Consider the following 12,962-nt stretch of genomic DNA (forward strand, 5'->3'; position numbering starts at 1 on the left):
TGCTATAGGTATTATGTTGCTATTCTCAGTGTGTTGAAGTCTCATGAATTTGTCCCCAATTTAATGTACCAACCGATGACAGAGCAGGTAGCTAGCTTAATCATAACCCCTCATGGTGGCCGGAGACGTTCATGCTTTCATCCTCGCATCAAGGCTCACCATAAAAACTGAAAGCTTTCTTTTATTTATATCATGGCCACAATCATTGTAAGGCTCTTACAAATATACAGTCCAACTTCAGTCGACCCGAAACACTGACATCTGCGGCATCCACAGTTAGGCGCGCAGTGGGGGTGAGCTACACACGACTTACGTTCAGCTCCCATAGGAACTAACACAGGTCGCAGGAATGAGGGCAAACGTAAGTACTCATTAATGCTTCATATCCCCATTCGTTCTAGCATTGATTCCTATGAGAAATCCATGCCGTACATACTGACTACACTCATAGACAAACTCGCCGAGAAATTGGTCAACGAGGGCCGCTTTCAGCTTTGCGCACGGGCAGGTGAGTTATTAGCTTAGCCATTCCGCGAGCTCAGTGCATCAGACGTGGACGTTCTAACATGGGAATCGAAACAGCGGGAGGAGTACGTCTGTCCTGTCAAACCTCGGCCTAACCTGTAGTGCTTGCATCGAATGCTTGCTAACGTCGTCGCTCTAAACAGCACGATGCTGTGCATTCGTAGGTCGTTTATGCGTTTACCTCCATGTCAATTTTGCTTTAGTTTCTGCACGATCCTACTTGGACTAAATTCTCAATATATAGGAAAACTACTGATGGCGTTGATCTGGTTTCCCATCTGCTCCCATCTGGCCTCATGAACCCAACCTGCATGAACCTCATCGGCTCTGGTGTCGTCTTACACAGTACGTCTGAACAAATCTGCATCGCTTCCAGTGATCGTGTAGATTATGTGATAGCGATAGCTAATGGCTTGAAGTTCCTACGTTCTTCAAGGAACTGGAAACGTTCGAGGCTAGAAGCATACCAAGTGTACAAGAACGCATACTCATATCTGACCGGTGTCAGATTGATCTAGATCTGTGAGGATAGCCTGCTTATATCGCTCTCCGTACGATACTAAGTGGACTTTCTAGTTACGCCGCTGTGAGAGCTCTAGAAACCCCCGATTCATTTATCCCGTGGCAACATGATAGTACAGCGACTATGAGAAATGGCATTCGTCTCTACGAGATATTTGACCAAGAAGCCTTTGAAACAAAGCTGAGAAAGCTCGCGAATCTCTACGGAGAGCGGTTCGGGCATGCACTCCAGTATGACCCCGAGGGCGAGATTCAGCGCTTCCGAGAGTACAGGCCAAAGTTGGCTGGATTCTGCGTCGATGCCGTCCATCTCGTTCAGAACATGCAGGACTTTAACACCAAGTTCCTCGTAGAAGGCCACAGTGCCTTGATGTTCGATATGAACTACGGCGCATTTCCTTGTAAGTGTATTACATCAGGTTGAAAGATTCATAGTCGCGAGTCTTGCTATAACCCTTTCGATCCTACTCTCTTCCGCTAAGAATTACTAACTGTGCATGGAAAAAGATGTCATAAGTAGCAATACAAGCCTGGGGTATGCCAGCCTTCCAAACACGTACTAATGCTGTGTGCTCATGACTGTATGCTAAGGGGTATATTCACGGGGCTTGCTATTCACCCTAAGAAGATCGAGTGAGTTCCCACAATCGAATGGCAAATTGTCAAGATTCCTCCTACCTATGTATCTCTTATAGCCACTTACCACAGCTCGCTGTTCAATTTACTAACTAAAGCAAATAGTCAGATAATCGGTGTTGCTGAGGCTTATGTATGTCTCGCCACACCCCTCTTCGCTCGATCAGCAGCACAGAGCAGCTATGATATGTGTCGTCAACCGACGAGATTGTTAGACCGGCCACTCACTCTAAGCTTAGACTACACGACTTGATGGGGGGATATTTAAAACAGAGGACCACAGCGATATTGGCATCGATATGCAGACAATAGGTACACCTAGACCTCCATTGACCAGGAAATCTCCATGCTAATGCGCTAGTCCATACGTACTGTAGGTCAAGAGTGGGATACTAGCACGGGAAGGAAGCGCCGATGTGGATGGATCGATCTCGTCGCCTTGAAGTACTCGACAGCTGTCAATCATTACACGTGCCTCAATCTTTCCAAGCTCGAGTGCGTACCTCACCTTATTGATGGCAGTAGGGTGGATCATTGACCAACTCCTTCAGCATCCTTGACAAGTTCCCTGTCATCAAAGTATGTCATGGAGCCCTGGAGATACATCCATGCTAATAATGCTCTAGCTTGCTATAGCATACAAAGATCCGGAGACAGGAGATCAGATCGAAAACTATCCAGCCGACCCCAGTATCCTAGAGAGGTGTGAGGTAGTGTACCATGAAATGAAGGGATGGCAGCAGCCGATCAAGGGCATAAACACGTTTGTAAGCTCACATCGATTTGGTCCGCTATGAGTGCAGCTAGTTTGCGCGTCGAGCTAATGATACCTTGAAGGAGAGCTTGCCGCAGCAGGCACAAGCCTACGTTAAGTTTATTGAGGAGCATTGTGGTGTCTCAATTGCCCGGATTGGCACAGGCCCCAACTGAGACGACATGATCAGTCGCCCGACCCCGGTCACTATCTAACCCTGTACCCGTGTCATGCCTTGACCGGCCCCCGCAGATTCGAAGGATACCTAGAGCCATAAGTTATGTAAAGAATAGTCTGCATAGTAGCTCTTATCTCGGAGCCGACCTTAACAGGAGGTCCGGCCTGGGACAAAGTGGTGTCGGGACCGTGATGTGATGTTACACAACGGGTTGCAACATGCACGCCGTGGTCATACGGGCGTAGGATGCCGATGGACAGCAGAACGCAAGCATACATAAGTTCCCAAGGGTTGTCGTTATAACTAGCTGGGGTTCGAGGTTAACTTGACAGATATAGGCGGGGATATGGCTCTGCGAATTAGCCCTTTTATCACTAGGGCAGCCGTTCCTAGATCTTCTGGTCTGTCGGATCATCCGCTGCCTAATGTACTGTAGATACCGACGACACATAAGATCAGCAATCCGATCAGATCCTGCTGCCTACGGCATGCGCGTCTTGCACGATACTACAGTAAGTGTCATTGTGGAAGCGCCTATCGATCAGACTTTGTCCACTCTGTCTAGCATAATTTGAAATGTTCTGCAGTGCAATGCGCCTCCTCTTCTGCCGATCACGGGAAAACACCACCATAGCAACAACCTTTAAACCATCGCACGCGTATCCAATTAGCCTCATGTGCGAAAACGGGGAATTCTCATCAAGACACCGTGAGTAATGAGAACAGTGCGTCCGCATGTCCCCATTTGCCCCCAGAAGCAAGGTCCATGGTTGCGGCAGATATCCTAGCGGCGCCCAGCCATTGGCCCGTCGATCATCTCGGCGGGCTATTACAGTAATTCTGTTCTGTCGTGTTGTATAAAATAGGTATGCTGTGCCGCAGCCGTGCATCACTCGCTCTGATCTTGTTCTCCTCATCGTCGGGTACCTCGCCGCACTTCTACGTAATACCGTCGCCTCACCCTTCACTTCAACGTACCAGTCCCATGGCACATATCGGCTTCTTTGCGAACTTGTGACTCGCAAGGAAGCTCTACCTAGCACGCTATCCTAAATGCAGCGAAGAGCATCGACCATCAGAGACATATGAAGTCCCCATGCTTATACTAGACTCCAGTTCCCTGCAGCGTAGGATCTGGTAGGAATCCTAGCAAAGCAGTACCGGTATCTATATACCCATATGTTTAAGGCAGAGATGCATACTGCTGCTGCTGCCAAGTTGGGCAAGTAAACATGTTCGCGCAGACTCCCGAGAGTACCTAACGCCTACCCATTCTCGGTATGTGGCCATTAGTCACATACCTACTTACGCAATTAGGGCCGCAGATTGCACGTAGATACAACACTTACATACCTACTTATGTAGGGTATTATGCCCATGAGTTGTGGGTTGGCTGCGGGTCCGGCAGTCGTCCTACCGACTCCTACCCTATCCTATGCTAGTTTAACGCCCAGACGGGCCGGGCATTGCTTAGCATTGCTGGCTTTGCGGCGGAAGCATCCCGTATCTGCCCGTGTAAGTAGGTGGGCGAGGTAGGCGAGGTAGGTAGTGTTATATCTGAACTTTGGTCTCACTAATACAGTAGCACGCTACATTAGTTTTGAACCACCGGACTAGCCCAGATGCAGCATAAGTGCGGCGCAGCCTTTTTATACGAAAGGCACAGGAGAAGAATGCCATCTGTTCGACAGGAAAGGGACTATTTTTCACTGCGTATCCAAGCTAGATAGGCAGTATGTTACAGTACATGCGCACTCTGGTCCGTTCGTCTGGCGGTGAAAGGGACGAGAGACAGATCATATTCCGCAAAGAGAATCCTCAGGGAAGAAAGTTTCCTCGATGAATAAACACTCGGAGGCCCCATGTGGGTATTCCTTCTCCTAGGATTCAAGGAAAACCCTATCGGGGCAAGAGATGGGCTTGTTACGTTACCAACTGAGCAGGTCATGGCATTCGTTCACGCCATCTACGTTATCTGGGCAACGCCCTCGAGTTTGCATGATACGACGCAGTAGTAAACATTGAATGAGTATATAAGATGGTGATATGCTGGATCTTGACCTGTCCCTCGTCGCTTGGCCTGTCTCACCCGTGGCTCAGCCAATCTCGAATTCGTCTCGTGTAAATCAAGGAAAACACCTTGTTCTTGAGTGAGACGATGAAGGCGGCCGTCTCAACCATACTGCTCGCTGCAGTAGTGCGAGCTGTTCCTGCACCCGCTGTCAATATCGACACCAACAAGCTTTTACCTTTCTCCACACCAAACGTTTTCAACTTGATAACGAGAACCTCGGAGATCAACGAGAAGCGGCAAGGCTGGCTCTACGGAACTTATCCCTTCGGCGTGGCCCCTTACCCTACTGGAAAGCTTGCTGATAAGAAAATCGCCGAGGACCAGGCGATATGGAAGCCTCCTGTTTTCGAGTTGGGTGCCATCATTCAAAATGAGACCCAGGAAGCCGTAGAAGCTGTCATTGCGGTAAGTCGAGATGAACTGTCTTGTACCTAAAATTGCCCTTTCAGAAGACGAATCATCATAAGTCCTTCTTACTCCCCCTCTCTCTCTTACTTTTCTTTCCTTTCTTCTTCTTGCTATTATTCTCGGGACCTGTTTTTCACCTCTTCCGGTTTGCTATTATATTACGAATTTGTGCACACTTTTTAACCGACGCATGTAAGCATGAGAAATTGAATACTATTTCCGCTGCATTACCTATTACAAACCACTTTGTTTTATTTTACACATATTACAACAACTCGGTTCACACTATACGAACTCACATCAGCTCTATAAAATCCAAAAACACGCATTTTGAATACCAAAATCTATTCAGAGTTATATTTACATATCGGCGCAAGTGCCCGTAACAATTCTTCAACCAATAAATTGTACTCCGTATCGCAATCACCAATCATCAAATATCGTTACCGGTATTGTATGAGGCCAAGTACGCTGCTAATTCTAATAAAAGGCCGGTAATTTCTCTACATTAGATGACTATCACAAAGTCTACACAAACTTATGGCGAACATCCCTTCCAAGCGGCCCACTCCCGGGTATGCTGACTAACCACACCGACGACCGGACATTCTCCATGATGAGATTATCATCTGTCCCTTTTAGAATTCGTCGCGTGAAGGTTGATGAATCTCTGCTCTTCCCTGTCGACGAGGAGATATCCAAGTCGATCACCGGAAATACCCTGGAAGAACTCCACGCCCAAGGCCGCCTCTTCGCGGAAGACTTCGAAGAGATGAAGGACCAAGAGACAACGACAGCCTATGGTGCCGGATGTCAAGCCTACTTCTACATAGACGATGCTGGCGACTTCCTCCCGCTCGCTATTCGACTGGTTGTCAAGGGTCGAGAAGACTCCGCTCTCGTCTACACGCCCAAGGACATTCGTGACGAATGGCTGTTCGCCAAGATGACAATCAACGCCAACGACGGATGGCACTCGTAAGTAGCTTTCAGCGTATTTTCGGTTATCTTTGAGCTTGCGGATAAGTTGCTGAGCTTTGCTAACCATCCGAAGGACGTGGGGCCACACCACTATGTCGCACTCAGCCGCTGAGGCTCCATACTTGGCTGCTATCCGAACTTTGAGTGAATACCACCCAGTCATGGCTCTTTTGAATAGAGGTAAGTCTCTATCACTTCCTCCGCATCTCTCCGGATGTTCACGCTAATTTGATTGAATAGTCGAGAATACACCTTGGAGCATTCGACCTAATCTGCAAGAAAGTCTTGTAAACGGCAGCATGGACACTGGTCCAAAATACTACCCATGGAGTGCTGATGCTGCTCGCGCTTGGGCGAACAAGGTATGCCTAGCCCTCCACGGTACTTAAACTCCTAGAGTTCATAGGATGCTGATGATTTGGGCGTTCTTTAGGTCTACTCATCAGGCGAGACAGCAAACTACACAAGCAACATGTTCTACAACAGCTTGAGGCGCCGAGGTCTGATAGACTATGAACACGGGCCCGCCTTGAAGTCTTTCCCTTTGTGAGTTATGCCTTGTTGTTTTTCCATATATAATAGAACGGGGTTAAACTAACTATGAATACAAAGCTACGAAGATGGAGCCGTCCTCATGAACGCCTTTAACGAAGTATTCATGAGTTTCGTCAATTCTTACTACAAGAATGACAAGGCAGTCGCAAACGACCGAGAGATTCAGGCTTGGCTCAGGGAAACCGTACCTGCGCAGGTTCACGATTTCCCCAAGCAGATCCAAACCAAAAAGGATCTCGTCGGAATCCTCTCACACCAAGCTTACCTCGGCTCTGTTGTCCGTACGTATATAATGTTATAGTATTCTAGGGGGATATCTTTCTTACTTTGACAACCCATATAGACGCTATCATGAGCGGAAACGGCAATCAGCTAGACATTATGGCCCTGCCATTCTCCACAGCCGGGTGGCAATCACCAATACCGACCAAGAAGGGTGTTATCACGGATATCAGTACGTTTTTTCTTCTTTTTCAAATTATTTACGTTATTCGATTATCTTGCTAATGCGTGGATCTCTACTACAGTGGAATGGATGCCGACTCCAGAAGGAGCCGCATGGCAGGTCGCCACGTATGCGGCCGGCAACCGCGCGAGCTGGAAGGACACGGAGATGACGCTCGCGTACATGTTCGAGGACAAAGAGCTACAGAGTCGAATGAACGCGCCTACGAGGGCAGCCATGGCTAAGTTCAAGAACGACATGTTCGCGCTGAGCGACAAATGGCGGGCACGAGGATTCGACGAGAACGGCCTCGACCGGGGGATGCCGTATATTTGGAACGTATTGGATCCCAAATGGGCTATTTACTGGAGCGTGGTTTAAACGGAAATTAGGCATATGACAATTTATGGGAATAGAATAAACGAAACGATATAGTATGACATATGGGTTAGGTTATGTGCTTTGGGACGAATTGCTCATTGGAAGCAGTTTGGATCCTGCTTATAGATACCAAATAGATAGATAAACAACTCCTAAGTTGAGAGCCTAAAAGAGTTTCCTCTCATGTTATCCAAAATCTCGGGAGCTGAGGTGTAAATGAAATTTGAATGAATTGAAACAACAGAACACAAGAAATGACACATGAGTTTGTATGTGGTTCATTCTTGCATAAGAATTGGTCCAAACTAACCATTTCACTGAATTCTATGTAAATATATTGAATTATTTAGAGTCGATCTGCTCTTGATGGCATTCGCGTTTTGCATCTGCGTATATTGGTGGACTAGGCGCGATGACTCGGCCAAAGGTGTGCGCGAGTCTAATCTCGTGAAAGGTAGACTCCCAACGGCTTTCATGCCCAAGAATCCTTATGGAATCATGAGATTTATGCAAGATACGTTATCAAATATTTATGAAGTTAAGGAATAGGTTAATAAAGGGTTTAAAATTGTATATATATTTAGTATGGACGAAGCTAGATCTATAGTAGGTCCTACACTACGTATGCAGTATTTAGCTACTACTACTTGGCAGAGACCTGTAGCGCGCTTTTAGCGCCGTTTTTCCTGCATTATCTATACCCTTTAAGGCTGACTTCGCTACTTAGCTTTTAACCTTTTATAACTTTTACAATTTATTAACTTTATTATTTTTATAACATTTTTATTACTTTTATTATTTGTATGGCCCTTTTTTATTAACTATTACGATAACTTTATTAATTATATTAGATTATATGATCTTTACGTTTTTTTTAACGTTAAAAACTATCCCGAATCTATTTAAGGGCGGTGCTAAAGGTAATCCGTTATTTAATATAGCTAAAGAGGTTTAGGAATTACTTTATAAGTATATAATTACTTATAAATATAATATTATTTATTATAACACTTTTAATTATAAAAATAATATATTATATTATTATATAATTTAATATAATTATTTAAGGACCTTTAAAAGTAAAGCTATTATTAAGAAGAAAGTAGTATTTTTAAAAAAAGTTAGTTATTAATAATGTAAAACTTTAAAATCCTTTTAAATTAATACCTTTTATTGGATTTTTTAACCTTATTAAATTAATAATACTTATAACTATTTTATAAATAATTCCGCTTATAATAATTATTTTAACTATATTTTTTAAAATTATTATATAACCTTTATTTATAACCTTTATAATAATAATATTAAAGTTAATTAAATATTATAAACTTTTAAAAATATTTATTTATATATTATAATTATATATAAAGATATTTTTAATATTATATATAAATAATACTGCTTTAATTTTAATAAGTTTACTTTAATTAAAACCTTTTTTAATAAAGTTATTAATTATAAAGTATAAAGTATATTAGCCTTTTATAATAATAAAAAGCTTTTAAATAGTATTAATTAATTTAATCTTTATTTTTAAACTTATAAACCTATAATTAAATGTTAATAATAATAGCTATAAATTATTAATATTAATTATATTTATTATATTAATTAGTTTAACCTTTTATTAACGCATCTCCCACTTGACCTGGCCACCCAATTGAGCTGGCCACCCCAATAACCTATATAAAATCCCATTATTTCAATTTAGAATAACTTTACGAATATTAATCGTACGATTTAATAATTAGTACCTTTAAATCCGTTATTTAAAGGGGAATCCAATGGTATTTTTTACTATTTTTTATAAAATTTATTAAGCAAGATATTAAGCAATACGCTAAAGGGGCGCTAAGCAAGGATTAATTTAGCGCTTACTTTAGCGTATTACTTAATAACTCCGCGAATAAAAATCGTAAAAATTAGTAACGGGTACCGTTGAATAGCTCTTTTTATTACAAATCTAATGGTATATTTTAATATTTCATACGATTAATATTCGTAGAGTTATTAAATTATCACGTGATTAGCGCACCGACGTTATTTGTATGGGCTAGGGGGGTGGCCAGGTCAATTGGGTGGCCAGGTCAAGTGGGAGATGCGTTAGGTTAATTGTTATATTTTATAATATTATAACTTTAATATATAAATTATATTACTTATGGAATTTATTTATAATGTTTTAAAGTCCTTATTTTATTTAAAAACTAAAATGGACCTTATTATATTTAATAATACCTTTAAAAAGTTTATTATAGCTTAATATAAAAGTATTTTTATTATACTTTTATAAGAATATATAAAACTTCGTTAAAAAATAATTAATTATACTTAAATAAATAATATTATTATAATATATAGCTAAAAAGCATTTAATTTATTATAGATTAAATATTATAAAGCTTAAAGATATATTATATAATTAAGATATTTATCTTTTTTATTATTATTACCTTATAGGTATAATATAAAGGAATAATATAGATTTTTTTACTTTTATAACATTTTAAAAAAGATTAAATTTTATATAAATAATAGTATTATTATAAATATTAATTATATTAAAGTTAACCCCTTTTAATATTATTATAACTTTAATAACCTACTTTATTTTAAAATTAACTACTATTATATTATAGTATTTTAAGGCCCCTAAAATATATATACTTTATATATATTATATACCCTTTTTATATATGCTTTAAAGGAAATTCTTCCCTTCTTTAAGCTTTAATTTTATTAAATACCTATTATAAAATTAAAAAGACTTATAATATTATACTTAACCTTTAAAATTTAACCTATTTATAATAATTCTAAAGCTTTCCTTTAAAGTTACCTATAACGTTATTAATTATAATATATTTATATATAAATAAATAATTAAAGCTAATGCTCTTTTAAAAAATTTAAATTAAGAAGAGTTTTTAATAATAGTTTAAGGATAAAGCTAATATAATTTATTTCTAAAAAAACAATAAACCTAAAATCAGCTATTAAAATTTCCTAATAACTTTAATTTAATAAATAAAGCTAACGCTTAATTATTATAATAAATAAATGCTTAACTTTTAATTAAAATTATAAAGTTAAAGAAATAACTTTTTAAAGGAAAAAAGGTTACTTAAAGTTTGAAAAGTAACTTATACCCCTTTTAAATTATATTTAAATAAAAAAAAAGAACTTAAAAATATTAAATTTAAATAAATTAAGGTATTACTTTAACCTTAATAATTTATAAACCCTTAATAATTAATAACGTTATTAGAATTAAAGAAAGGGCAATTTTAATAATAATAACCCTTTATTATCCAGCTTTAATATAAAGCATAATTAAAGTAATTATATATATTAATTATATTTAAATTATATATATTATTATAAATACTATTCCTTTAAAGAAGTTAATTTAAATTAGCTTTTTAAATTTAATTATAACCCCTTTAATATAAAATTTATTTATTTAAAATAGTTAAAATAAGTAAAAGAATTAAAAACTATATTTTATAAAGCTAATTATAAGTTTAAAATTAATACCCTTAAAATTCTTTATATATATAATAAAATAAATAAAAATTATAAAAATATATATTAAATTATAAAAAAAAGGTTTAAATATATAAAAAAAAAATAAATAAAGTTTAATTAAGATATATTTTTAAATTAAATTAAAACTTTATTATATTAATTATTCTTTTATAAGTTAACATTAATATATAATTTAAAAGAATTATATAATATATTAATTAAAACTTAAAACTTTTTAACTAATATTTAACTAACATTAAAAATTAAAACTTAAAATAAAGTAAAGGTAAAAGAGCCCTATTATATTATTAAAAACTAAATAAACCCTTATAAAAGGAATTAATAAATTTCTATAACCCTTTATTAAAAATTAAAACTAAAATAATTAATATAATATAATAATATTAAGAATTAATAAATAAAGATTAACGGGCTAACTATAGAAAAAAAAGGCTTAAATTAAAGAATACTTAAATTAATAATAAACTACTTATAAATATAAACTAAAGTTAAAATAATAACTAAACTACTAATAATAATTATAAAAATAAATATAAAGGATATAATAATTAATAATAACTATAATAATAACTTTAATTATAATTATATTAATAATTATAAAGGTAATAATAATAGTAATAATTATTAAAGTAATAATAATAATTATAGCTATTAAAGAAATAATAATAATAATTATTATTAATATCCTTAAGGTTTTAATTATTAAGAAAATTATTAATTTAATAACTTTATTTTAAAAAGTTAACCCCCTTTTAAAGCTCCTTTAAATTATTTATAAAATAGTAATAAAAATAGATTAAATTAAAAAAACTATAAAGGAGTAATTTATTTTAATTATAATTAACTAAGCTATATTACCCTAAACTATATTTAACTTAAATAAAATTAAAACCTTAGCTATATAAGCTATATAATATAAAAATAAACCATTTAAAAAGTTTAAATAAATAAAAAGCGGGATAAAGCTAAAAATAAATAATAATTATTATATTATTTTTATATTCCCCTTTTATTAAAACATTATAATCTTTTAAAATATAATAAATAATTAAAAAATAAATTAAAAGCTTAATACCTTTTAAGTTAATAAAAGGTATTAAGTTAAATTTACCCCCTTATATATCTATTATATATTATTTTTATACCCCTTATATAATATATATACCTAGCTTAAAGAAACTACCTTTATAAACTTATATTAATTTAAATTCTTATATTAAATATAATTGCATTAGCTTTACTTTTATATTTTATTATAAATTAAAAAAGGCTCCTTTTTAAACCCCTTTATTATAATATATTATAAGTAATAATTTTCCGTTATATAAAGCTTATTAAGTTATATATAAATTAATTAACGATTATAATATTATTTATAAGTTTAAATATATATATATAACTATTAATTATAATTATTATTTAAAAGGTAATTTTATTTTATTATTTTAAATTACTTTAAAGGATTAAGGAATTATATTAAATTTAGGTATAAATTATTAATTTTTTAAATTTAAAGCTTATTACTTTAAAATACTTACTTTATATTAATTTATAAAAGCTTATAAAAATAAACTATATTATTAAACAATTATCCAATTATTAAAATTAATTTAATTAAAAAAATTAAAATTATATATATTTTATATAAAATTTAATAATATTTTATAGGAATTTTATAACCTTATTAATTTCTTTAATATAAATAAAGTTAATATATTTTTCTATTTAAAAAAAAATAATTTAACTATTAAATTTAAAAAAAACGTTATAATTTCCTATTATTCTATATATCTTTTAATATAGGATAAACTTAAAAAGCTATAAAAGTAGTTAAATAAGATATTAAAAGTTAAAAAAATTAAAAAATTAATTAATTTAATTAAAATATTTATCCTTTTTATTTTTAAAAAAGATAAAAGTTTACATTTATATATAAATTATAAAGGACTTA

The 12,962-nt window shown here is 35.3% G+C and overlaps 2 protein-coding genes across 2 annotated transcripts; both read left to right on the forward strand.

The window, feature by feature from the left end:
• The first annotated feature begins 146 nt into the window (after positions 1-146).
• On the forward strand, positions 147-3,290 carry F5B22DRAFT_617365 (Adenylosuccinate synthetase). Its single transcript, XM_047975625.1, has 17 exons — positions 147-207; positions 277-293; positions 348-361; positions 452-508; positions 583-590; positions 669-685; positions 770-870; positions 945-1,047; positions 1,102-1,448; positions 1,555-1,582; positions 1,639-1,680; positions 1,789-1,816; positions 1,923-1,995; positions 2,061-2,178; positions 2,235-2,262; positions 2,310-2,450; positions 2,521-3,290. Exons 1-17 carry the CDS (start codon positions 193-195, stop codon positions 2,611-2,613), a joined length of 1,230 nt encoding a protein of 409 aa, XP_047828248.1. The 5' UTR covers positions 147-192; the 3' UTR covers positions 2,614-3,290.
• Positions 3,291-4,668: 1,378 nt separating this feature from the next.
• On the forward strand, positions 4,669-7,656 carry F5B22DRAFT_358756 (lipoxygenase). Its single transcript, XM_047971048.1, has 8 exons — positions 4,669-5,094; positions 5,588-6,075; positions 6,152-6,258; positions 6,319-6,440; positions 6,512-6,624; positions 6,691-6,914; positions 6,977-7,087; positions 7,161-7,656. Exons 1-8 carry the CDS (start codon positions 4,774-4,776, stop codon positions 7,457-7,459), a joined length of 1,785 nt encoding a protein of 594 aa, XP_047828249.1. The 5' UTR covers positions 4,669-4,773; the 3' UTR covers positions 7,460-7,656.
• Positions 7,657-12,962: the final 5,306 nt, after the last annotated feature.

Source organism: Xylaria bambusicola, assembly GCF_022495145.1.
Source record: "Xylaria bambusicola strain CBS 139988 unplaced genomic scaffold F5B22scaffold_40, whole genome shotgun sequence".
NCBI classification, from domain to species: domain Eukaryota; kingdom Fungi; phylum Ascomycota; class Sordariomycetes; order Xylariales; family Xylariaceae; genus Xylaria; species Xylaria bambusicola.